The sequence below is a fragment of the Oculina patagonica genome, chromosome 2 (assembly GCF_052425735.1).
Source record: "Oculina patagonica isolate OP01 chromosome 2, crgOcupat, whole genome shotgun sequence".
Taxonomy (NCBI): Eukaryota; Metazoa; Cnidaria; class Anthozoa; order Scleractinia; family Oculinidae; genus Oculina; species Oculina patagonica.
The window spans coordinates 28432209-28460094 of NC_135759.1; the positions used below are offsets into that span (position 1 = coordinate 28432209).

Below are 27886 nucleotides of genomic sequence, written 5' to 3' on the forward strand. Positions count from 1 at the left end.
ATTCAAGCAGTATACAAGATATGTACAGTGTGTACAAATGTCCCACACAGTAAATTTATAACTAACTGACACATAACTGTTACAAGGTCTTTTTCCAAGTGAAGCAAATTGAAGTTGCCCTGTTGGTTTTAGTCTAAAATAATATGGAAGGAATGCAAATTAAGAATTCTGGAACATTCAAAACAAAAAAAAAATTCATTGTAAATTGGGTATTAATGTAAACATGTTCTTATCATGCAGGCACAACTTGCATGAAGCCCAAAAAGATATTTTTTCAACAAAACATACCACAAGTTAAAGTAGCACTGGACATACCAAAGTAAGTACTCTGTACAACTATTATTGGGGACAGCGTTAATTGCAAAGCCAATGTGATCAGGGACGGAATTACTGTGTAGTTTAAATTTCTAATGATTTCCTGGGTCATTGTTGGATGTATTAAGAAGTTTAGCTATTAATAGTACGCTAACTTTGCAATTTCCTCTTTGCCTGTAAAAATTTACAATGATTTCCCTTTCTCCTCCCCTGATGACGCTAATCTACAATGGCATAGTTTTCCGAGGTCAACAATTTATTTTCTTTGCCGATTCAAATTTATGATTGTCTGAAGAGGAGCATTGTACCGACTGAACGAAAAACGACACGATTAATAAAATATATCCTAAGCTTAACTCTATCTGGAAAAATATACAGATCTTTGGCCCCTATCATAATCGCGTGTGAAACTGGCCAAAATCAATTTATTAAAACGTTACCGTCTTGGAAATCGACAAGGCAAATAAGTTAGGTTAAAATTTTTATACGACAAAAGATTTCTACTTACAAATCCACCAACTTTCTATTTTGTGATTTTGTCTCTTGGAGAACGTCATCTTCGTCCAATATTTCGCTCAAAGTACAGTCCTAGCAAATAAATAAAAATGTTTCGGATGAAATTGAGAAGAAATCGTTGAGGATTGAACAAAACATCTCTGACTGAACTTGCAAAACACACGCATACAAAATCCATTTCAAACTCACCTCTCTCGTCAACATGGTGTCTATGGCTGAGCTGGGGTGCAAATCGAATTTCCAAAACATTTTGCGTCCTTCTTGTAAGTATGTTCCTCCTGTAAAACTTTTGAAAAGTAGGTCTTACAAAGACCAAAATAACCTAGGATATTAGTGTTTGCATCAGATTTCACAAATGTAGCAAAGAGAAAATTTCTTGCTGGAGCCCATCCACGAAGTCCTGTAACAACTTTCGCTTCGTAGCTTGCCGTAAACCAAGATGGCGGCTTTAACTCGTTCAATTGCCTATAACCGCCATAATTTTCACCATTCAAACTGCTAACTCTCCCAGCTTACGAACAACGTTCCGTGATAAAACCAAAACCACAGTAGAACATGAAATCCACTACTATTTCCAAGAGACTGTTGGCTGTCGTGACCGCATGCGCTCGAAATACTTTGTTTCATATAACATGAACTGACAGTCTTCTGCCACCATTAATGAGCTGGAAATATAAGGCACGTTTCTACGTTATAGAGGAGACAAATTGACAGAAACGTTCCGAAAGTCTAACGGCGGGAAACGAGTTCACTCAGCTTTACAATGGAGCAAGAATATAGAAGGAAAATGGTAATAAGTTTTATGGACCATAATATGTTTCGCAGTTTGAGCACGTGATTTTTTTCATTCAAGATGGCCGCCAAACGGTTTGAAAGCGAGGCAAATAGATCACAGGAATACCAATCTGTCCGAGAACTGTGCCTCTCTCTCCCAGATTAGGCCTGTTCCAATCATTGTGCTCATAAAATGCTGGAAGGTTGCTCACTGGAATGCCAAAAAGTTGCTAAAAAATTGCTAAAAATCCAAAAAGTTGCTACCTAAATTTCTTGATATTTTTATATAGCCTATATAAAAAATTTGGGCGAAGCGAAATTTGCTCGAGGTGGTTGCTAGAACCGCAAAAAGTTGTTCGGGACAGACCTATCCCAGACCCAGACCCGGCTGTATATAAAACGGCGAACTAAATAGAGCAACTTGACAAAATGCTGGGGTTAACCCCCGATGGACTAGAGGAGTAATAATACTTCTTGTCACTTCATGCTACAGAAACTCGACTTATTAGGAGAGCCAGCAGCTGCCAGCTTCTGGGATCGTGAAGAAATAAAATTGTCTGATATAAAATATTATGTAATTTAAAGTCAATAAAACCGTGGGACTTTTGCATGGGTGAGTGGGTGCGAGTGCCTGATGCGTGGGCGTCTAGGGGGGTCCGGGGATATTCTTCACCGGGAATTTTTTTAAAAGCAAGTTGTTGAAGTCCACATTGCCTACATTTTGAGAGTCATTTTAACCCGTCACTCCCCGATTTCGAACGATCCATCACACCCCCTGCCCATGGCCCGACATATTTTGTGTAGCCTGTAGGCTTTAGAGAGAAAACACTTGGTGGCCAAGCAAGAGAAGCAAGTGTATGCCGCTGTGAATTTAGTCCGTTTTATCCTTACGTTGAAACTACTTGTGATGGTCAGGTGCAGGTATCTTGTTCACGCCCAGCTTCGAGTTTGGAATCATGACGGTTATATACATTCATAAATGTAATCTTTCAACATTTTAAACTAGGCCTATAAGAGTGTAATTATTTAAAGGTCTTCGGAAAGCACATGTAAAACCAAGGACAGGCTCCGCGAGGTTCAGATCCTTTATCTTCCACATACCATTTTTGACAGAAAGGGTAGCCCTCTCAGAGGCGGCGGAGCGTTCTGAAGTGTGGTGGAGGGGGGGGGGGGGGGGATGGGCAACGTACTCCAAGCCAAGCGTCCCCCTACTCAAATTGATATTTCCCAATTGATATTTCGATTTGTGACAATGCATAAGCTTAACTTGGTTTAACTTGGCAGTTTAGACGACCCTGCTTTATAGTGCTTTTTTTCTTGACGTCGGAGGGTAGAAAATGAACGCTCCGCACTGAAGTCGCAGATGCCACAGGTAATGTCAAATACAATCTTAAGTAACAGATTGCGGACCTCTCTAAGTAGCGTTTTGGGGAAACGAGTTTCGTTGAAAGTCGCCAGAAACCATGTTATCCCACCAAGCACGATCCATCCTACTAAAACGATTTGTGTCCAATGACAAACCAATAATTATGTTAATGCTGCGCCAAAGATACCTTGAAGACTGAAATGTGGGGGGCTGAGCCCCCCAAATTTTTGTTTGGAGGGGGGTCTACAGCCCCCCTGCCCCCTGCTCCGCCGCCTGTGCCTCTTACATATATCTACAGAACGGACATTGCATCTTTCTTATGATCAATCGACCTTTCGGTTGGTTTAGACTTCTTCGGAGATCGTCGGTTCATCTTCGTAGGTCCATCAGGATCTCCCGATCTCTCCGTTCAGGTTCGATGTATTTATGCACATGCACTATCAATGTTAAGCCCGAGGGGGGTCGGGCATGGGGTGGGGATTTTGACATTTTCTATAAAAAATGGCAAATTCCCCACCCCCGGGACAAAATAATTGGTCAAAATCCCCTCCCGGGAGCAATGAAAGATGGTCAGATGTCCTTCAAACCTCGTTGCAGGGGATCATATACCGTAAAATTCCGGTTATAAGCCCCCCCGCTTTTAAGCCCCCCCGGTTATAGGCCCATCAACCTAGAAACAAAAAAATACATCCGGTTATAAGCCCCCCCGGATATAAGCCCCCCCCTACCGGATGACAGTACTGAACAGGGCTAAATGTTGCTTTTTTGTGCGTTTTCAACTTAAAAACGTATGTCGATCAACACTCCCGAGGCTCGTTTCGAAACGTTTTTTTCCTTCCGCTTATAAGCCCTACCGAATATAAGCCCCTCCGCTTATAAGCCCACCCAAAAACCCTTACGAAGTTGTATAAGCCCAGGGCTTATAACCGGAATTCTACGGTATGACCAAAATCCCTACCCTGGGGACATCACGTACGATCAAAATCCCTACCCTGGGGACCGACCTCATGATCAAATTCCCGTGGTTAGCCCGTTCCCCCCCCCCCGGGCTTAACATTGATAGGTGCATTTACAGGCAGACCACCCTATGTGTTCGTGGTTAATAATTGTTGACATAAGGTCATGTTGAAATCAATGGCGCATATAGAAGATATATAGAGAAACATTACGTCGGCTTCGATTTACTACAAAATATAAAATTTACTCTAAATGATTTAATAAAAGTTAAGATGAAATGCTGAATGTGTCTTGTGTCGTGTTTTTTTGCCGCCCCGAGCCCTTTAAGACGTTTATTTTGCGAGATCATTTATCATTTATCATTCATCCACGGCACTTTCGGGACGGAATTTAAGTTTCTTTTGAGCCCGCGAAACATGAGCAGCGCTATGCGCTGTGATAATGAGATGCAACCTAGCAACACCTAACAACGGGTTTGTTTACTGTTCAAGTGTGGGTAGAGCCTTTGTTTTTAAACCAATCGTATTGTGCCACGTTAAGCCTATTGTGAACGGGAAACAACATGAGACGATCATCGAAGGTTCAAGGTAATAATGGCCGTCGAAGTTGTTCAATTTCCATCGCCCGAATTTGAGTTATTCGGCTCCCAAACATCACTTTGGTGGTATTGCGCGATGCTTAATTGTCATAGTCTATAAGATTCGAACTTTGGCCGGACACCGTACCTCACCGATTTCGCTGAAATTTGGCATGCAGTCTTGTTTTAGGGTCCTAACTACCAAATGTATATTAAAAAGTTTCAATTCTTTTTATTTTGGAAAATATCGAGAAGGCCGATTTGAAGCGTCCGTGACGGCTCGCCAACATGGCGGATCGAAGGTGTTCTTGTTACTTCGACACTGAACCTGCCGTCACAGTTTCTCGATCATACTTGGCATAGTTATAAAGAACTATCTTTCTTCTTTCTATATATCAAAATAGATTCGGCAAATGTTGAGTTTGGATGATCAACGGCCAAGAAGTTCGAAGGTATGTTAACGATGTTTTGAACAGTCTCAAATTTACTACAAAATGAAAGGCTAATAACTCCACTGTTATCTCGATTTAGAACTAGCCACTTACCATGAACAAAGCTTGTTCATTGGTGAATTGATTCCATTAATAAAAAAATTGGGGAAATGTAACTGTTAAGAATAAAAAATTATGGAACCTCTAGTAAATTGGCCATTTCACCGCCATTTCAGCGAATCAGCTCATTCAACAGCAAATAATCGGGAGAAACATGAAAGGGTTACAGTCGTTTAAAATAAGCAGTTTCCATGTATTCTTTGCTTATCTTAAACAAATACATGATCTTTGCCAAAGATATGGCGATTTTTGAGCGTACGATCGTTTCTCCAAATTTTTATGTCGGCAACTTTATTTTATTTAATTTATTATTGTTGTCCAGATTATACGCTGTTGCTCGCATTTCCCAAATCACTGTTTAAGAAATTGCCCATTCCGTAACAGGGTCATTCTTACTTTTTCTTTAAAAATTACTAGGAAAGCAAGAATGTCATAGAACAGTTTTATACTAGTGAAAATACCTGTCAGACATAACTTCAACTGTTTGTGTTATCTGGCTGTTTTCACGAATATGCAAATTAAGGAATTCTTAAAGTGCCTATCTTTAACTATTTCACGCTTAAGGTAGTCTCCCTCGCAGCCGTTCTTAGTGTCGTCACGCAAAATTCCTCCCCACTAACGGCTGCTCACATTCGAACAACATTCCTTTCCACCATTTCAGCCAATCACCATTCGGTTCATATATCTCAGGAACCGTACCCGCCAAAGTAATCTAACCAATCGCATTGCGTGTTTTATTTTGGAGTTCTCAGCTTTCAAAATAGTGACCCTTGGCCTTGAAGAAGCTTTTGATGTTGTTTAATAGCAATACATTTCGAATTTCGAGCTTAAATACAAATGCGTTGAGAATCGTTTCGATTTTCCGGCGATTATTCTGATTTGTTCATGACTGGATGTGAATGTGATCTGCTATTCAGCGACCAGCGAGTTGTCAGCTTGCAAAGCGTGCTATCAAAGGCTTATAACGTTTAAAAAGGCATCTGATCATCTTCAAGAGCTTAAAACTGAATTGAAGGGAATCTTCAAGGATCAAACAATTCCAAGAACAAAACGCTTGTTAAGAGTCGTGAAAGACGATGGAGAAACTGCGACAGCTTCATGCCGTGGGAAAGCCTCGAAATGTTTACAATATCCGATCAATACAACTTGATACAGGAGAGACTTTCCGAAACTCATAGGTAGGTTGACAAAAATATCCTTCTTTTTTCTCGACTACATTTCTAAACATTGTTTTTTGCTGTGAATTCGCAATGTTATTTCGTCCGTTGTGAAAACTTTTAGAAATGAATAAAATATGTTTCTTAATTTACACGTTGTTTGCTTCAGTTCGAATGTTTGATCCGAATGTTTCGCAAAACGTTAAAATACTGGAAAATATTTCGCTCTGTTTCAATAAAGACGTCCAGAACCGCAATCTTTGAGAAAGAAGAGACAAGAATACGAAAACAATAATTATATTTGTCGCTCCCGAACGCATACTTCGCCGTGCATAACTTGCAATTGTTGGATGACATGAACCGTCCCGACATGAACTGGCGAAAAGTAAAGTTTATCCCAACACAAATTAAATTTAGTCAAATTTAACTTTTTTTACACAGCAGAGGAATTTAAAACTTTTTATGAGACGTATGGTCTTCGGTTTTTAGTCTTCTGCGTTTGTAAACCGGTTGAAACTGAACGGTTTACAGATCTTTTCAGAAAAATAATTTTTCGAAAGCAGACACGGCAGACAATGTAGCGCCGCATTGTTGAACGGTTGCTATAAAATAAGCTAAAAGATAAAAGTTTTCGCCTTTTATTTTCATGCTGTTTTATTGCAACGGTCAGCGAAGCGAAGCCCTTTTTGATAAATTTCCCGCATAAGGGTTTAATCGGCACCAGTTATAGAGAGTTGACGCCGCGGAATAAAACAAATAAAATGTATTTATCATCAGAACTTGTTGCGTGCGTGCGAAATACATGGGATCGAATGTCCTTTGAAACGCAGACATAACGTCGCAAAATTACAGGAGTACTCCGTGTATTTGTTCAGTTTCTGCTCCAAATTCAAACCGAAATTAATGATGTAAGTGGATTCAAAATACGCTGTAGAGAATTTTAAAAGCTGGCTCATCAGTCCCGTGAATGATTCTAAATGCTCGGTGATTTCGTTGAATATCGAATGCCGTGATTGTTAATTTTATCGAATGTTTCAAAACGTGTTGACAATGTTTTGAAAAATTATTTATAAATGGAATTGCAACGCTTTTTGATTCCGTTGAAAAACATTGCTTGCGTTTTCAAAACACATCGAAATGTTCTTCTCTGCAACAACCGAATTCGCGGGAAAAAACATGTTGATTACGATCTCCCGTGCTGTGATTGGTCACATAAGAAACAAAGGGAAAGGAATGTTGTTCGAATGTGAGCAGCCGTTAGTGGGGAGGAATTTTGCGTGACGACACTAAGAACGGCTGCGAGGGAGACTACGCTTAAGGTGACTCGATCGCAATAAATGACGTGCTGTATGCCTTTCAAAAATGTCTTATAACTTCACCATTTCTGACTCGATTTCCTTCAAACTTTCGCATTTTACTCGAAATTTATCGAAGAATAATACACACGTCAATGTGTCGATGTAATTATCGTGAGTTTTGCGCGATGTTAACTTTATTGAACACACCTATTTGGATAAAACTGCTATTTACAGAAAACTGAGCGCTAGGATTTCGTTTAAACTTCTGCAATTAACTCATTATAACATCTTATTATGACTCTCTAAGTTTTCGAGAAATCGTTGGAACAGAAACCGCGATACAATTTGATCATCAAAATATTAATCTCGGGCAAACTTCAAGGCTTGGAACGCTCCAGCTCTTCCACATTTTGCCCAAAAGTACCATAACCAAAGACAAAGAAAGTTCAATGCATCAGTTTTGTTAGCTCCAAATCACATTCGGCTATTTGCAACGATGAAAAAGTTTGAGAAAATACTATAAACTCACCATTTGCGTCAAAATGTAGGAAGGTCGCCAAATTTACGTTTTTCTAAATTGCATGAAAACTAACCGTACGAATTGCTTAAAACAACTGGACCATTAATTTGAACATCTTACACAAACTTTGCGCTGCTTTACGTTTCTGGAGCTGCCTTGATTTGGGTGAAATAGTGTTTTAAAGTGAAGCACCAACCAACCCTATTGTGAACACGGCCATGTTGTTGTTTGGATTCTGCAGCTAACGCTATGCAAATTTCTTTGGAATTTACGAGAATTTGAAAAATTTGCACATGGATAAGGGGGGTGCATTGACAGTGTTCAGTTGCTTCATGTTCTGATGTAAGAGGTGTCCTTAATTTATGCCACATGAAATTTGAAAAGGGTTGGTACTAAAGTTGAAATTAACACATTGTAGTCTGTTTATTGTTATTCAAATAACCGCTGTCTTATGGGGTAAAATGCACCCCCCTTATCCATGTGTGAATTCTTCAAATTCTAATCAAATCCAAGGAAATTTGCATAGCGTCAGCTGTAGAATTCAAACGACAACATGGCCGTGTTCAATAGAGAGTTGGAGTAGTGCTTCACTTTAAAAAAAACATAGGCACGCTAAGCGTGCAGGAGTTATTTTTTCAATTTATGGGGTGGCTTGGGGTGAAACTGGGTGATTGTCCTGTTGGGATGGTTTATGCCATGGGTTGAGCCATTTGTGTAAGGCGGCCCACGGAGTCACTTTTTTGCACAAAATTTGCTTGCAAACAAAATAACTTTTACGTGCATTTTGATACATCAGAACCGTTTTATTCAATACGTAAATTTTCGTCATTTAATTGAAAAACAAAAACTAATTCAATTATCAAAATGTCACAAAATGGCACGTTCTTATTCTGTTTAAGCGGTTATTTTGTTGCTAGCTTTGTAGCAACCGTAACGTGTTACTTTTGTTTGTTACGGAATACTTTTGGATTTTTGCCAAACACTGAAACATGATATTGTTGTTTTTCTCACTTTTGTAACATGAGACCTTTGTTTTTTAAAAACGAACGTAACACGATACCCTTGTTTTTCTCGAAAAAGCCACGTTTCCATACAGACATTGAACGAAAAGTACTATAATAAACGAAGTAATAAACGCATCAAATCAAAAACCACTTTCTTCGGGAAAGTTCTTTAAAGCGCAGTATACCTGGAGTCTTTGTTTCCTGTCAGAACTGTTCAACAAAGATTTTCTTTCATTTAGAACCTAAATTCTATTCAACAAACAAGAACTAATTGAGATATCAAACTGTCACGGAATGGCACGCTCTTATTCTGTTTTTGCTATCGATTGTAGTTGCTTTTAACAGCAAAGTTAATACTTGTACCGGTTCATTAAATATTTGAACGAGATGTTTTACAGTTGATTTCAGTTTACTTTGGCCGCCCGCTTTGCGAAGTTTGTTGGATAATTGGAAACTTTGTTATGAAGTTGCCAATTACGTTGCGAGTTTGCGAATCAAATTGCGAACTTCGACAAGTTCCCAACTTCGGCCCGACTGAACTTTCGAAGTTTTGGTAGTTGAGGAGAAACAAGACATGTTGCTCGAAAGTCATGGCGATTTCTGAACTCGAAGATTTTAGAGCTTGTCAAGGAAAGTTGAAGTAGCTTGAAGTGCAAGACAACGTTTCGCATCAGCGATCACGCAAGTGATTTGGCGATAAATAAATTTTATGCAGGTAGAAATTTGGTCAAATTTTAACTTTTTTGTATGAAAACACATATTTAACGATTTCTGTGAGGCATAATCTTCACTGTCTTCAATTTCAAGTCTTCTGCGTTTGTAAACCGGATGAAACTGGATGGTTTATTGATTTTAATCGAAGCCGACGCGACGCGACAGACTAATTTGTTCGAGACAACATGTTTACGGCTCGCTGAACATAAAAGTTTTTTATTTTTATGACATTTGTTTCCAACAGTTTAGCGTAGCAAAGCCCTTTTTGATAACATAATTATAGAAGGTTTTATCAATTTCGGGCCAAAGTTGGGAACTTTGTATCGAAGCTCACAATTTGATTCACAAACTCGCAACCTATTTGGCAACTTCATAACAAACTTTCCAATTTCCCAACGAACTTCGCAAAGCGGACGGCAAAAGTAATGACAACATTATTCTTCAAATCTGCTTTGTGCAAATGTTATATGTTATTTTTACTACGGTCAGGAAAGCTAGCCTCTCCAAACGTACGCTCGAATAAGACGAATAACAAGTTATTGTTGGGCCTTTTGCTCACGGCGTGTGCGTTGTAAGCAGGCGGGCGTTACGAAAAACGTTTTTAATCCAGGGTTAAATCACAACTCACCGATTCCACCTCCTTCTAATCTAAAAACTTCGAACGAAATTGCTGACTACGTCAGTTTGCTTCCCCTTTATAAACTACAATTTGATTGGTTCCGATAGTACCTGAAATCTGATTGGTGTGACAAACCCACATACTTCACTGATTACAGGTCCATCGCGCCGACTAAAGAGCTATTTTGAAAAAATAACTCAATAATTCATCCATATCAAGGCAGCTCCAGAAATGTAGAGTAGCACAAAATTTGTGTAAGATGTTCAATTTAATGTTCCGGTTGTTTTAAGGAATTCGTACGGATGGTTTTCATGTAATTTAGAAAAACGTTAATTTGGCGACCTTCCTACATTTTGACGCAAATGGTGAGTTTATAGTATTTTATCAAACTTTTTCATCTGTGCAAATGACCGAATGTGATTTGGAGCTAACAAAACTGATGCATTGAACTTTCTTTGTCTTCGGTTATGGTACTTTTGGGCAAAATGTGGAAGAGCTGGAGCGTTCCCAGCCTCGAGGTTTTCCCGAGATTAATATTTTGATGATCAAATTGTATTGAGGTTTCTGTTCCGACGATTTCTCGGAAACTTAGAGAGTCATAATAAGATGTTATAATGAGCTAATTGCAGCAGTTTAAACGAAATCCTAGCGCTCGGTTTTCTGTAAATAGCAGTTTTATCCAAATAGGTGTGTTCAATAAAAGTAGCATCGCACAAAACTCGCAATCATTACATCAACATATTGGCGTGTGTATTAATCTTCGATAAATTTAGAGTAAAATGCGAAAGTCTGAGGGAAATCGAGTAAGAAATGGTGAAGTAATTAGACATTTTTGACAGGCATACAGCACGTCATTTATTTCGATCGAGTCACCTTAAAGATTCCTCTAAATCTTTTCGCCTACCTTTTGGCCAAACGAAGTTTTGTGTCTCCAGGCAGAATGCTCGTTATCAGCAATGAAAGTCGAAGAGATACAGAAGCTCGAGTAAAATTCTAACTGCTGTGAAATGAACATCGTTTGAGCTTGACGTGTATTTATAGATTGCGCTCGAGCTCCGTTAATTAAGTTTATTCATTTGGCGATCAGATAAAAATCAATGAATGATCAGAGTTATTAAAGTCCATTTCTAAGCACGAGAGACACGGAAGTTTGTTTCAGAAGCATTTATGCATAGAAATACCGGTTTATTTTTGAGCGGTAAATCTGCATTTATAATAGCTGGGATTTTGGGGTGTTTTTTGGTGTTGTTTTTGAGGGGGCTCGGCGGGGGGAGGGGGGTGTGGAAGTGGTGCCTTCGTATCCTCTTTTGTTCTTTTACACAGTGGCCTGAATTTGGAACAGTTCGGGGAATGGATTATCAATTACTCTTCGTTATGCCATGTCACCTGTCAGACATGTGGGAGCGCCGCGCCTCAATTCACGATAAAAAATTTATGGCCGCCCGGTCCATTTATGTAGTTCTCCGCCAGGTCTCTCAGTAGGCAGGTTACGAGCCTAGTGGCCCATCAGGCCGGAGCTCATACCCGGGGGGGGCACCCGGTATATTTTTGGGTGGGGGTGTGCCGCTGAGAATTTGAAGCTCTTACCCTATACCAGACCATGTTCAGCTGATTTTTGCAACCCTATACTAGACTAGACACTGAAAATCCCTACCCTATCCCAGACTTGCATTTTGTTAGAACTGTATCATTATCAGTGTTTTAATGGAAAACCATCTGTGAACAACGATGCCGCGATGATTTTATTTACGTATAGGAAAGCCTCTTTCTCTTCCGAGTTTCTGGACTATATTCGTCACACCGTCGATCGGTTTCCCGGCAAATGCTACCCTTTTCTAGACCAAAACTCTCTGATTTCTATACCCTATCCCAGACTAAACTGCTTGAAAACCATACCCTTCACAGCGGCACATACCTATATAGCTCATGTATGGCAGTGCCCCCCCCCCCCCGGGAGCTCATACCGGTTTCCGCAACGTGAAGCGACAACGAGTATTTATTACTCCACCCGTATGGGATGCTATTCCATCGCAGGGTTACCTCCCTTCCCGAAAAGCTAAAGATTGACTGGTAATCATTTTTACACCTGGGTAAGGAAAGGGACTCTGGGAGTTGAGAGGCTTTCCAAAGAACTTAACGCATTGTCCCCCAAAAGCTCTATCCAGGACTGTTTGGTCCAGAGTCCAGCGCAGTGACCATTATTAGGCCATCACGCTCCCCAACCGTGTAAGAAAGTGCAAAAATCTGCTTGTATAAGCCCTGGGGTTGTACAGTTTGGTACGAAATGTGGGCTTTTAAATGTGTTAATTAAGTTTATTCATTTGGCGATCAGATAAAAATCAATGAATGATCAGAGTTATTAAAGTCCATTTCTACTAAGCACGAGAGACACGGAAGTTTGTTTCAGAAGCATTTATGCATAGAAATACCGGTTTATTATTGACTGACGCGGTTAAAAAATACTCGGCTTCTAGCGGTAAATCTGCATTTATAATATCTGGGAGTTTGGTTTTTTTTTTCGGTGTTGTTGTAGGAAGGCGGGGGGAGGGGGGTGGAAGTGGTGCCTCCGAATCCTCTTTAGATCTTTGACACAGTGGTCTGAATCTTGAACAAAAGAGCTCATCTGTTAATAAGCATAATGCGAGCTGATTTTGAAATGAACATGACTTTACGTTTGTGTCATCAGTAATTATCGTGTTCGAAGAAGGCGTGGCTTACTCGCGGCAAGAACAACATAATAACAGTGAAGCTAACACATTTTCCTCATTGATTTGAAATGAATTTCGAATCAATTCTTTTCAGGGCAAGTTAAAAGATACAAATGTTTTTCGTCAAGATTTTTACAAAAAAAAGCAGGTGAGAACTTGGCTGTTTTTGTTATCTCGGACTTTTTTTTTTATTAAAGTCGAACCTCTCCATAAGGACACCTCTCGTGATGCGTCATGACTTACATCACGTATGTCCTTATCGCCGACCTAGGTGAAGAAAGGGACTACCGTAATTACTCGAATAAGCGCCGCGGCGCTTATTAAATTTTTTACGCCTCCAGTGCGGCGCTTATTCGAGGGCGGCGCTTATTAAAAAGTTTGACGCCACAAAGAATCTTATCCTTTACAATTATTAAAATAGGGTCCCCTGATTGCCAAAAGTCGTCTCTTGCTGAAGATTGTACTGAAGAATGTTCAATAGGAAAACTGAGCGGTAAAACAAGCACTTTGAACTGCAGAACGTCGCTTTTGATGGAAAGAAATGTCCAAGTTTGTTTAAGAGTTGCTTTGTAGTTATGTTTCTAGTTAAACAGATTTCCCTGAATAAGAGCCGCAGTCCGCGTCGGGACTGCGGCGCCGGGGGCGGCGCTAATAATATTAACTTTTTTGTCCGAAATGCGGTGCTTATTCGAGGGCGGCGCTTATTCGGGGGCGGCACTTATTCGAGTAAATACGGTATGATAGTACACAGGCTTTCCGAAGAACTCAACGCAATATCCCCCCAAAGCTCGAACCGGGATTTAAAAATCTCAAAAAAGTGTTAATATGAATTGTAAATCCACTCATAGCGGTCTGGCCTTACTAAAACCTGGAGAGAGAAAAAGACAGTGGGCAGATAAATGAAAGCTGCTTGAGAGTACGCTGTTGAGCAGATTCTGTGAAATTCCCCTTTTTATCCTTTTCTCTCATAAGCCCTCCCAATTCAAGGCCCATATATTTCTTCCAAGTCAACTGTCAAAGTTTAAGGCCACTTTTTTCCTACCAGGTTACCGTCTTGAGAGTTTTAAATTTTATTAAACCTTGGTGACACTGTCCCTTTAATTCATTAATGTAATTCAAATCAGTTTATAAAAACGTTTTTCAGAAAACAAGAAGTTTTTTAATTTCGCTTTAAGCCACCGCACCCCAACCACGGATATAAGACCTACCACATTTAAAAGCCCACATTTCGTACCAAACTGTACAACCCCAGGGCTTATACAAGCAGATTTTTGCACTTTCTTACACGGTTGGGGAGCATGATGGCCTAATAATGGTCACTGCGCTGGACTCTGGACCAAACAGTCCTGGATAGAGCTTTTGGGGGACAATGCGTTAAGTTCTTTGGAAAGCCTCTCAACTCCCAGAGTCCCTTTCCTTACCCAGGTGTAAAAATGATTACCAGTCAATCTTTAGCTTTTCGGGAAGGGAGGTAACCCTGCGATGGAATAGCATCCCATACGGGTGGAGTAAAAAATACTCGTTGTCGCTTCACGTTGCGGAAACCGGTATGAGCTCCGGCCTAATGGGCCACTAGGCTCGTAACCTGCCTACTGAGAGACCTGGCGGAGAACTACATAAATGGACCGGGCGGCCATAAATTTGTTATCGTGAATTGAGGCGCGGCGCTCCCACATTAAGGGGTGACATGGCATAACGAAGAGTAATTGATAATCCATTCCCCGAACTGTTCCAAATTCAGGCCACTGTGTAAAAGAACAAAAGAGGATACGAAGGCACCACTTCCACACCCCCTCCCCCCCGCCGAGCCCCCTCAAAAACAACACCAAAAAACTCCCAGCTATTATAAATGCAGATTTACCGCTCAAAAATAAACCGGTATTTCTATGCATAAATGCTTCTGAAACAAACTTCCGTGTCTCTCGTGCTTAGAAATGGACTTTAATAACTCTGATCATTCATTGATTTTTATCTGATCGCCAAATGAATAAACTTAATTAACGGAGCTCGAGCGCAATCTATAAATACACGTCAAGCTCAAACGATGTTCATTTCACAGCAGTTAGAATTTTACTCGAGCTTCTGTATCTCTTCGACTTTCATTGCTGATAACGAGCATTCTGCCTGGAGACACAAAACTTCGTTTGGCCAAAAGGTAGGCGAAAAGATTTAGAGGAATCTTTAAGCGTGAAATAGTTAAAGATAGGCACTTTAAGAATTCCTTAATTTGCATATTCGTGAAAACAGCCAGATAACACAAACAGTTGAAGTTATGTCTGACAGGTATTTTCACTAGTATAAAACTGTTCTATGACATTCTTGCTTTCCTAGTAATTTTTAAAGAAAAAGTAAGAATGACCCTGTTACGGAATGGGCAATTTCTTAAACAGTGATTTGGGAAATGCGAGCAACAGCGTATAATCTGGACAACAATAATAAATTAAATAAAATAAAGTTGCCGACATAAAAATTTGGAGAAACGATCGTACGCTCAAAAATCGCCATATCTTTGGCAAAGATCATGTATTTGTTTAAGATAGGCAAAGAATACCTGAAAACTGCTTATTATAAACGACTGTAACCCTTTCATGTTTCTCCCGATTATTTGCTGTTGAATGAGCTGATCCGCTGAAATGGCCAATTTACTAGAGGTTCCATAATTTTTTATTCTTAACGGTTACATTTCCTCAATTTTTTTATTAATGGAATCAATTCACCAATGAACAAGCTTTGTTCATGGTAAATGGCTAGTTATAAATCGAGATAACAGTGGAGTTATAAGCCTTTCATTTTGTAGTAAATTTGAGACTGTTCAAAACATCGTTAACATACCTTCGAACTTCTTGGCCGTTGATCATCCAAACTCAACATTTGCCGAATCTATTTTGATATATAGAAAGAAGAAAGATAGTTCTTTATAACTATACCAAGTATGATCGAGAAACTGTGACGGCAGGTTCAGTGTCGAAGTAACAAGAACACCTTCGATCCGCCATGTTGGCGAGCCGTCACGGACGCTTCAAATCGGCCTTCTCGATATTTTCCAAAATAAAAAGAATTGAAACTTTTTAATATCCATTTGGTAGTTAGGACCCTAAAACAAGACTGCATGCCAAATTTCAGCGAAATCGGTGAGGTACGGTGTCCGCGAACTTTTAAAAAAGCTCGAAAATTATGGAGTATTACACTTAAGGGTGCAAATTTTGAAAGCTTATAGTGGATTTCTAGAAGTTTTTCCGATGAAACGAGCAGTTGAGAACAGAAGTTGGAAGGTTAAAAGCTTCGTATATCAAGTAAGTGTCTTAGTCCCATTTCATTTCTTCGCGCTATGATAATTTGTTTGGGAGGCAATTTGAACGCTTATCGCCGCCATTGCGCCTCTTGTTTCACCAACCGCTTCGATCCATGAGAAGTTTAAATTAAATTCTCCCTGAAATGAAGCGTTCAAGAGAAGATTATTTGTTAGTCGATTTATTGTTTACAAGTTGTGTATATATTTGGTGGAAGCTCAAATTAATTATAGTTTATTTAAAGCTCTATTCACATCAACGACAAAGAGTATAAATGCGGGGCGGGGGAGCTTTAAATACATGTATGAAGCGTCAACAACATTTTTAAGCCTATATGAATTATTGGATTTTTTACCTATAATTGTCCTCTGAATTATTAATTATTTGTTGCTCGTGTTAATTCCTCGTTTAGTTTAAGTTTCGCTTCTTTTCTCAGGAATCATTCCCCTGTTCTTGGGGTGGACAACAAGGTGATGATCTTCTAACATCTTCTTCGGGCGAGATGTTGCTGGCTTATTACCGGTAATGGGAAAATGTTGAAGAAAGATGAGCGAATTCATGGTGAATACTTTCTCCTCTTTCGCCGTAAAAGTCCAATGGAAAGCGCCTTTAAGCATTTTCGCATATTCTTCCAGCATGTGCATTTTGGAGGAGAGGAGGCATCTAAAAATGCCGTCCTGTTGAACTTTACAAACTCCTTTATATCTCGTTGGGTTGATGAGGTAAACAAATTCAGAATTTAAGAGAAATAAAAACAAGATTTAACCGACACATGCATCAAAGTTTATTGTGAATGGGCCGCGCTTTTTACCTAACACATCTATAACTGTGTCTTTAACCGCTTCGCTGTAATTATATTTAGAGTGGAATCATTAGAATTATAGTCAGAAGAATCTCAAACTTCTTTTGATCGCATAAACTTCAAGGGATGAAGAGGTGCTTCGACCGGTTACAACTCTTTCGACATAGGCTCTTGGTGGTCAGGAGTAGTCTGTGTGCTGCTTGAAGGGTCGGCCAAAACGGTTTTCTTCCCCTTCTTACCTTCTTGGGTTATTCCAACTTTCTTAATTTTAGCCAGAAGCATATAACACGGTAACAAACCGTGCAACTGTCGTCGTAATGTGTCGCCCTTGACGCTGGAACAACCGTTCGGTCGGGATGCGCGTAACACCCGTGATGAAAATACCGCGGTGAATTTCGACAACCTCCTTTTGTACGAAGATTAAAAAAATAATCGGCAAAGAAATCGTTCCCTTTCTGATACAGGAACTTCGAAGTCCCCGCTCCCTTCGATTTTTGTAGTCTTTTGCCGCATACACGACAAAGGTCTTCAACGTTTTTTCGGTGAAGCGAAGTCATTGTCAAAAGAAATCGAATTTGGTAGTAATATTAAGTTGACCCAAATCTTGATTTCAAGAATTGGGACTACAAAAATCTTTACGGGGCATAATTCTATATAGTTTAATGATTCAAAATTAAGATGTGAGATAGTGATGAAAACTTCACAGGTTTCAAAAGAACGCTTTAAACTTTGTCCTATTCCTCTCATGGATGTCCGCCATTACATCGCGTTGTACAACTACGTGTCAATTTACAACGCTCCGAATTGCGCTAAAACACTCCTGTGTCACATTTCTAAGAGCTACGTGACCTGTAGATTCTAAATATACTCATTGCGCATAGTTATCTTTCAACACCATGTACTACGCATTAGTTTTAGGTTGAACACATAAAACAGACCGATTGTGTAATAAGCCGCGTTAGGTATTAACCAGGAGTTAATACACCAGATCAGATCCGCCCTCAAGTTAATAACGCGCGGTCGCACAGCTAAGTTCCGATTATTGAGCTTTTGAAAGTGCCGTGCATCATCTCTCTCTCTTCTAACGGTCGCTAAATGATCTCGCAAAATAAACGTCTTAAAGGGCTCGGGGCTGCAAAAAAACACGACACAAGACACATTCAGCATTTCATCTTAACTTTTATTGAATCATTTAGAGTAAATTTTATAGTTTGTAGTAAATCGAAGCCGACGTAATGTTTCTCTATATATCTTCTATATGCGCCATTGATTTCAACATGACCTTATGTCAACAATTATTAACCACGAACACATAGGGTGGTCTGCCTGTGGTGCATTGGGAATTTAGTAATCGTCGTTCGGGCGGGTGTGCTAAATAACGAAAGGAAAAGCAATTGAGATTGATCGTTTACAGAGGACTGAGTGATTAGCTAGCTGCTGTTATCTGTCTTATCTTCAGTTCCACGAGCTAACTTCCCGTTTGACTGATACGTTGCGGATCATACTCATTTAATACTGGTTTGTTTCTTCGCTACTTTTTTTTTAAAGAAACGTCGTGATCATCTCGATAACGTTGCTCTAGTTCTGATGTCTATTGAAGCCTCTGTCGGTGTGATAGGATTTGAAAGCTTTGAAATCATTACCTTGATCACAAGACTAGCTATAGCGACCTTTAACTCTAGCTCCCTGCCGCCCCTTTCGATTTCTTTGATCCGTGATTGCGGAAATTTAACTCTTTGCATTTTCTTCTTGTTAGTCTAGCTCAGTTAAAATTGTTATGTATAGTATTGTGATGTCATTGCAAAGAACTGAGAAGGCGTAATGAGTATTTTGCTGGTGGCAGACAGTGTCGATTATGAGATCGCTGATCGCGACGGAAGCCATGCCAGTCTAATGATTGTAATTTTTAATAGCAAATTGAAGCCTCGATACTGAACGAAATATTGTATTTTCGTATCTGTTTTGATTTTTCTATTGTGCAACTTTTATTCAGCAACAATACATGAAAAGGGTTCGCCTCTCTTGAGTACCAAGATCTACAAAATTATGAGTGTTCGTGACTTACGTCAAATCACGAGACGTCTGAGACTGAGGCGGAGACTGTTTCTTGTCATCACTTCTTCACGCGATGCTAGGCAAAAGAATGTTGCAATTCAGTACAGTCTACTCTCGGTTAAACATTTATGCAAAATCGCTTGGAAAAACAGCCAAATGAGTGTACAAAGACAGACACGGCAAAACACAGGACGTTAATTTACATACTACTTATTAACCGAGAGTGAGGTCATTACAGGGGAATCTCAGACTGAGGCCTTGATGTATTGACCGAGCGACAGCGAGGTCAATACATCAAGGTCGAGGTCTGAGATTCCCCTGTAATGACCGAACGGACGAGGTTAATAAGTTATTTATTATATGGCCTTTAAGCACTATCAAAAAAGAGTATAATCAAGGGAAAAAAACACTGGAGGTAAACTCGCTCTCTGTGGCTCTCTTCGTCGCTCATACTAAAGAAGTATCGGTACGCTTATATTTTTTTCAGTTATTGAAAAGATAATTATATTTTGTCGGCATTTTTTGTTGTTTTTGCCCCCTCGCTAGTAGCTTTTACTCACAACTCAAAAAAACGTCGAGCCGAGAAAAATTTTCATAATGCCCGGTCATTACAAGAAAATAATGCCCGCTCAGCAGCCAATCAGAGCGCGCGTACAATGGTAGCCATATAATAAGTATACATATACATGAGGTGATCCATTCAGCTTGATGTCATTTTAATAACTTTGCGAGTTAGAAACACACTAGCACGTTCTCTAGAGCTTTCTCCTTTCGCAGTCACACGCAGATACTATTTCATATAGAGACTTCAGGTTGAAATAGTTGTCGCTGTATGAACGTCGACGTAATTTACTGTCTTACATTCGGTGGAAAAATGCAATGAATATAAAATCGCGTGACCATCCTTTAGTGAGCCCCGATTACAAGACCTATCAATTTTTGCAAGTTCATATCGCAGGGACTAAGTTTTGGTCGCTGCGACTAGTTTTTTTTTTTTTTTTTTTTTGACAAAAATGGGTAGTTCACAAGAAGGGACTCATCCTCGGAGACCCAGGGTCAGTTGGTTGGGGCGGGCGACACGAAGTAAACCGAGCAGGAAAATCGGTGGGAACCGAAGTTTACAAGGAACGGCTGATCAATTTCAGCAAGAGAAAATGAGGGTCAAAATGAGAGGTCCCGTTATCCTCTCTTGATTTCAGATATAGGCCTATCCAGAATTCTTTCAGGGATGACAGTTTAATAATAATAACAGAAACTTGCACTACAGTATTATTTCCTGGTTGAGCTTAGGTCTGTCCGGATTGTGCTCAGCAAATTATGAGTAACGTTTAGAGTTTGCAGTGCCGTAACTGGCAATAGGCAAGACGAGGCGCTTGCCTCGTTTTGATTTTAACCCAAAACTAAAAACAAAATATCTTTAGCTGGGCAAAATAATCCCCAGTTAAAAAAGATCAGTTGATTTTCTCCCTGAAACAAGTAAGAAAAATGTTTAAGAAAAAGTTTCAGAGCTTCTAGCTCTCCTAATTTTCTGGAGAGCATGCCCCCCAGAACCTCCAAACAAGATCTTACCTCGTCTATGTCAAAAGTCTGGTTACGCCCTTGGTTTGGAGCAACTTTTTGCGGTTCTAGCAACCCCGAGCAAGTTTTGCCATTCTAAGCAATTTTTGAGCCCAATATATATAGGTTTAGAGCACATATCACGTACGAAAAAGTAAACGATTTCAAAGAAATTTTGAATGTTTATCAACCGTTTGAACACATAACCTGTCACTTGACAAGGTTTTTTTCGTTTTATTAGAGTTAAGAGTACAGTTCTCGGCCACTTCAGACGTAAACTTGTATTTCTTTCCTCAGAATAACAAAAAAAAACTTGAAATTTCTCCCAGAGCTAGCTTCATCATTCAGCTTTTTGGTGTTAAGGTATCTGGATTGGTCAATAATTAATTTTCCCGAGCAATAATAATAAATGGCACGCAATGCATGCAGAAGAGATGACGTTTCACAAGGGGTCTTACATAAGTTTGAGGAAATTTGTCAAAAACTTATCGTAAATAAAAGTAGCTGACACCTTGTGACTGAAAAAGACTGTTATCCAACTGCAACATACATTTTTCAAACATAAGCAGTGTTAGTGATTGTATAAATAGCATAGTTAGGATCTGATTGAATTTAAATAAATACAGTACTTATAAATTCACAGGCAAAGGATGCAATTAATACATTTTCTTTGTAGATTTGCTCAGTTGATTAACAGTTATATTTTATTTTATATTTTTAATTTTTTCTCGATTTCCCTATGTTGCAATTGTCTCAACAGAGATTGTGTTTTATATTATAGTGTGACATCTGATGAACGACATACGATCGCGCGAGCAAGCTTTTAAAGAAAGGTCAAACGGTCTCTTGCTCACAGCCGCCCTTTATATTATAACAATTAGAAATTTCTGTCTACTGAATAAAATAAATCCCATCATTTATAATTAATCTCTTTCGTTTATACATTGTAGTGTTCCATTCTAACTGCACGGCAGTATTTTGCTTTTGTGTTCTACGTGGCGATTTCTTGTTAAGTTAAACTTGGTTTTTGTTCGATCGCGACAGACTAAGATCCCCCTTCGTGCGATGGCAATAAGCGATGACGTCATCGCTTAAAAATAAAAGCTCCACTTGTGGGCCCAGTTCTCGGCCACCAAAAAGCTTATGCATAATTTTCTGTATAAAAAGGCTTAATTTAATTTTCCCAGTCATAAAGTCACTATGTAAAGTTATTTATGCTATGTCGATTCCAAATTGTTTTTATGAGGCTTTGTTTTACTTTAGAAAAGAAGGTTTTTAACGCGCCTAGTTGCTTGCTTATGTGCTGGTTCTGGCAAAACCGCAGGATTGCGTTGTGTGACCAATGCATTTAGATGGTTTATTTTGCAGTGAAAAGGTCTTGAAAGAGTTAGGTGTTGTAAAAATAATAGACAAGACAAGAGTCAGCCGGCTCAAACCTCAGAGATTTAATTGAACTTTATTTTTAAAACATTTCTTTCTTTCATTCTGGCTGCAGCAGATGAAATTATATTAAAAACCAAAGCGGTTAGCTGTGATAGCGAGCAGGGTGGCCGAGAACTGGCAAAATACACAAAAGTCGCACGAAAACATTTCGAAGTACCGGTAAATTAAGACCAAAAAATACAACGGTTCAACAAAAAGTTAACTCAAGCAGAAAGCTGAATTATTCTATGTTTCGCATGCCAAAAATTAGCTCGTTTGGCAGGGGCTTTCAGATAAAATACGAATTTAACTACATCCATGAATATTAAGAAGCCGTAAACAAACAAGTTTTCGGGAAAACAAATTTACCTACCTCCGCGTAAACTCGACGTGTGAGCTTTCTATAGCGATTTGAAGGATCAAACTCAAGATACTTATAAAGAACAAGAATCAGTCTATCGTTTGGTGGAAACAACTTTTTCTTTTAATTCAACTGGGGCGTGTAAAAAAGCGTTGAGCACAAAGTGGCCGAGAACTGGACCCGGCTGAAAACTGGGTCCCATACTGTATTCTTAAATTTCGCCAATATTTACGAGTAACTCTTTAAAGCTAAGTTTCAAGCTTTTTTTCTTGACGATGTTAGCAATTATTGTAAAGAACGAAGAATAAAGCTTTTAATTAACGTTTATATAAAAATATCAAGCAATTTAGGTAGCAACTTTTGAAATTTAGTTAGCAGCTTTTTCGATTTTTGGCAATTTTTTTAGCAACTTTTTGGCATTCCAGTCAGTAACGTTCCAGCATTTTACGAGCACAAATGGGACAGAAAATTGTTCAATGTTGGCAATAAATGGGTTTTTTGGTTTTCTTCCAAGATAATGTATGTTTTGGTCCCAGAAGATATTTAAGTACCTTTCGAGTAAAAGGGAAAAATCAAAATGAATGTGCACTCTAGGTATCCAGAATAACTAGAAGCAACTTTTTACCTAGAAGGAGGGCAGTGGTTATTCCACATAAGAATGAAATCATCATTTTTCCTCATCGTGCCGGAAGTCCTCAGAGAATGAAATGAAATGGGGATTTAAAATAATATTGAATAGCATTATTGGGAAATAAAATTTGAATATTAATCCTTTTAACCATTATTCGTGATTTTCTGCCGTTAAATGGAATATTTTGAAAAACTTACTTCATATCTTTCAGTTACATACCTGGGCCTTTAAACTAACAAAGTGTGAGCAAAATCAATTTTAGACCCTTTCCACGATTTCTTCGATGTTTACTGACAATTCGCTGTTAAATTGTATTTTCTTTAGCAAACTAAGAGGAAGTTAATCGTTTAGCGCCTGGATTAAAACCTCGTTAGGCTTCTTGTTTGGTTTGGTAGTGTATGGAGGAATAATATATTTGGAGGTTTTTAAATGTAAATTTGTTTTTAAAACAGCTGTACGTTTCCACCATATTTGTAATTGCGCAAAATTGATTTCACGTTTGTTCTCTCAAACAAGTTGGACATGTTGGTTGATATGTTAGTATTAAATAAGTAAACGATATTTAACACAGGACCTGTCCATGGCTAGTGCAGCATCAACAGCTTCCTCCACCAAGGAGACAACAAACTACGCTCGCTTGTGTCGTCTGCTGGTTGATGTTGGTACTCAGGCCCTCAGAGACACTTTCGATGCCATCCATGCACCAGCAAATCTTCACACAGTTTTGGCGGGAAATAAAACCACGTTGCAGTCCCTAAGAGCAAGGAAAATTATTAATCCAACACAATGGGGAAAGCTCTTTCCTGCCATCCCTATATCAGTGTCAACAGCCCATTTCGATACCACACTTTTGATGGTTCTGTTGCGAAACGTATGTGGCTTACCTTCTCCAGCAACTGGCTGGGACACACTTCCTGCTGTAACAGACGTGAGTCGTGAAGCAGATATCGCTCGTGTGAAGTATTTTAGAAACACCGTGTACGGTCATGCCGAGCAGGCTACGGTTGATGACGCAACGTTCAACACAAACTGGCAAGACATCCGGGATACTCTGGTCAGACTTGGAGGAGTTCAGTACAGAGCAGCTATCGACAATCTGGAAACTGAGTGCATGGATCTTGAAATAGAAGATCACTACAGAGAACTTCTCAGCCAGTGGAAAAAAGACGAAGACAATGTGAAGGATAAGCTTGATGAAATTGGAACCGGGATAGAAAAGGTTATGAAAAGGCTTGATGATTGGGAAGGTTAGTTTCTTTGACTAGAACCAGGAAAGTAAGTCTTGGTTGACAATCGACTACAGTCAACTCTGTCTTGACTGACACCTCTATAAGACGGACACTGCTGTAGGACGGTCACCTGGTGTTGGTTCCGTCCCTGCCGTTTTTCAGTCATGTTACTGTAAGTGAACTCCCTATAATACGGATACCTCTCTAAGACGGACAGTTGGAGCCTGTCCCGACGGTGTCCGTTTCAAACAGAGTTGACTGTAGGACTGGTTAAACCATCTTTGGGAACCTCTATAAGTTAAGCGCTAAGCGTTACTCTTCTGTCAAGGGAAAACAGAGGAGGGTATTGAAAAAGATAAAAATGCGAGCTTTTCCGCTGGTGGCTAAAACATTTTCCAGTTTGTATGTACAGACAACTGTCCCATCGAAATTGTGGAGGTTAAGAAGGATTTCTACAGATCTTCAATTGCTTTTTAGTCCTGACTAGAAATACAGGATTTCAGGAGTCCTAAGCAATGTCTCCGAGTCTGACAAGTATTGCACCGGAAACGTTGCGAAAAACGTAAAATTAACAATTATCCCGCCAAATCGCGTAAAATATCGTAAGATAATGACGTAGGCCGAGTTGGCTTAAATCAGACGAGATTCCGCAAGATTGAGAAGGATAATTGTTTCTTTATTCAACAGAATAGAACTTAAACTGGTTAAAGTGATATAAGGAACAATGTAGAAGATCTTTTGTAAGACTTGGCGTTATAATTAGTTTACTCTTGAAACGAAATCGACGGGGTGACGGGGAGTATAAAAAGAGTATTTTTCTTATAAGGTCAATTATTTTCGTTGAAATTCAAGTTAAAAGTAAGTATCCATTTCTGCAGGCCGTCGGTTGTCTTTTATGCCTAATCGACCTTTCTTGTGTGCCTCGGCAGCATATCAGGCAGTTCGTTCGAGCCATGGTTAGTAGTTTGGCGAGACGCAGTCGAGCCAAATACCCATAGCAAGGCTAAATGAGCCTGATGTGCCGTTGACGCGTCCCAGAAGGGCACAGCTAGGCTTCAACCGTATCCAAATTCGGCCACAAATCCGGCCATATCAGGTCAGCGACTTGTCACGACAGGTAATCAGGACAGTAGATAAAGTTACTGATCGGCTTAATGAGAATTGGAGGTACTTTTGTAGCGGGGTGAAAAGGTATAATTCATGTCAAATTTAGTAACGCAGTGGCGGATCTAGGGAGGGGCCCGGCGGACCCAGGGACCCACCTTATTCTTAGGCCAAATAGAGGCACGTAGGGCGCCCCACCCCCCTCATTCCAGGGTCTAGATGATCGGCCCCCACTTATCTGGAGATCGGGTTCCGCTACTGTCACATTCAACTCAATGTTGACAATTTACCGACCATGGATTTCAGGAAACGTCTCGAGGTCCAAAGAGGTGACACACGGACCCGTCATGTGCAAAGCAAAATATCACGAAAATGAAGCAGTGGAGTATTATTGTCAAGAATGCGAAGTTTGTATTTGCCAAAAGTGCCGCAGTGTATTGAGTCATAGTCGACACTCCATGGTGGATATACAGCATGCCGCTGAAGAAGGAAAAATTGAAATGAAGAACGATTTTGAGAGAGTTAAGTCAAAATTGGTCGATGTCGAAACAATGATGAAGGAACAAATCGAGTTGACAGAGAAAAGCGAAGAAGAACTCTCCGCTGCCGAAAAGAAGGCGACAGAAACTGTGGAAGAAATTATTCGTGTGGCGAGGGAACATGAAACTGCCGTAAAGTCAGAATTAGCAGAAATGAAAAAAGCTCTTCAAAGCGATCACGAAACTACAATGGAAAACTTTCAGTTGTTCGCTGCTCGACTGAAAAATTCTGTTGAATATAGCAAGATTATCATAGAAAGAAATATCGGCCCTGAAATTCTGCAAGAAGGGCGTGCTGTGTTAGGTCGCTGTGAGAAACTTTTGAATAGTCAAGAAATTAAAATAAATAAACCAAAGCATGTCAGGTACCGTACTAATAAAGAATTTATAGACGCTTCAAGACGCTTTGTTCCAGGCCACGTTGTTGCAAGTGACACCGACCCTTCACAATCGGTGGCTGAAGGAAAAGGTTTGAAGGAAGCGGAATTGGATGTTGAAACTAACTTTACAATCACTACGCGAGATACAGAAGGAAATCAGTCTTATGATGAAAAGGACCAAGTGGCCGTCAAAATCTGCTTTTCAACAGGAGAAGACGAGGGAGAGATTGATGATTGCAAAGATGGCAAGTACACAGTGCGTTACAAGCCAAATAATGTTGCTGTACATGAAATTGCGGTTGAAGTTAATGGCAAGCCGCTGACTGGTAGTCCCTGGAGTGTTCAGGTGACTCCACATCAGTACAAAGCTCTTCATCCAATTGGATCACGTGGAAAAGGACCAGAAGAGTTTAACGGGCCGCACAGCATTGCAGTGAGTCAAAGAACTGGGAGCATTGCCATAGCAGACTTTAACAATAAGCGAATTCAGTTGTTTGATTCTGATTGGAAATATCTGAGAACGATTGGAGGCGGTGCTGGGAAAATAGGTTTTGCAATGTCTGTGGCATTTACAGCTTCTGGTGACGTCATAGTCATGCATGAAGAGTCTTCACAACCATTTAAAATGTCGATGTTTAATGAACGCGGCCAGTTTATTAAACACATCAGTCAGCACCTGATTGATCCTCTGAGTGTGTTTGTTACAACTGATGGTCACATGGTCGTGTGTGATGGAGGTGACAAGTCAGTCAAGGTCCTCTCCCCTGACGGTAAAGAATTGTTACAGTCCTTCAGTGCTCCAGACTGTATTCACTTGCCGATGTTTGCTGTTTATCATCAGGACAGGTTCTTTGTGTCCTATGGCTTGGCTCATGTTGTCAAAGTGTTCAACAAGGAAGGAGTGTTTCTATATGATATTGGCAGCAAGGGGTCTGGTGACGGGCAGTTGTACAGTCCTATTGGACTCACCATTGACAAATTCGGCAACCTAATTGTTTGTAGCTCTGGTAACAGCAGACTGCAGATATTTGCACTGGATGGAAAATTCATTAACACAATAAATGAAGGAATGAGTCGTCCCTGGTCTGTTGCTGTTGATAAGGATGAGAAGGTGCTGGTTTGTGATTATGACAATCATTGTATTCACGTTTTTCATTAAACTGTAAACATCACCCAGCTATAATGTAATGTTATTTTACCGAATGTGTTCTTTTCTCTACTGTTGTTCCCGGGGGGGGGGGGGGGGGAGTACTCGGGATTTTCAGTGACGGGGATGATCGAATGGGGGCAAAAATCAAGACCCAAAAATATCCCTAGGGCTTCCAACATAACCAAAAAAAAACCCCTAGATCAAAAATTGACCCCATCAAAAATCAACAGCAAAACACGTTTGTTCGTACTCTTTTCGCCCAACTACACAGCCAAGGCACTACCACAAAT

The 27886-nt window shown here is 39.8% G+C and overlaps 2 protein-coding genes and 1 long non-coding RNA gene across 3 annotated transcripts in view; 2 read left to right on the forward strand and 1 right to left on the reverse strand.

The window, feature by feature from the left end:
• LOC144643928 (serine/threonine-protein phosphatase 6 regulatory subunit 3-like) overlaps positions 1–1626 on the reverse strand; it is a 30792-nt gene extending 29166 nt beyond the window's left edge. Inside the window, exons 1-2 of the mRNA XM_078503325.1 lie at positions 1021–1626; positions 824–903 (exon numbers count right to left, since the gene is read on the reverse strand). Of these exons, the coding sequence (XP_078359451.1) occupies positions 824–903; positions 1021–1080 (140 nt within the window). The 5' untranslated portion in view covers positions 1081–1626. The remainder of the gene's footprint in view (positions 1–823; positions 904–1020) is intronic.
• On the forward strand, positions 109–27661 carry LOC144643935 (uncharacterized). The gene is made up of 3 exons (XM_078503335.1): positions 109–319; positions 23766–24441; positions 25834–27661. Exons 2-3 carry the CDS (start codon positions 23775–23777, stop codon positions 27603–27605), a joined length of 2439 nt encoding a protein of 812 aa, XP_078359461.1. The 5' UTR covers positions 109–319; positions 23766–23774; the 3' UTR covers positions 27606–27661.
• LOC144641932 (uncharacterized) lies at positions 16264–17135 on the forward strand. The gene is made up of 2 exons (XR_013568659.1): positions 16264–16369; positions 16803–17135. It is a non-coding gene; the product is annotated as an uncharacterized LOC144641932 (long non-coding RNA).
• Positions 27662–27886: the final 225 nt, after the last annotated feature.

Excerpts from the sequence above, each read along its gene's own strand:
- LOC144643935 (XM_078503335.1), top strand. The coding sequence starts at position 23,775 with ATGGCTAGTGCAGCATCAACAGCTTCCTCCACCAAGGAGACAACAAAC. Across the intron at positions 24,442-25,833 it reads AAGGCTTGATGATTGGGAAG|GAAACGTCTCGAGGTCCAAA; the intron begins GTTAGTTTCTTT and ends CATGGATTTCAG.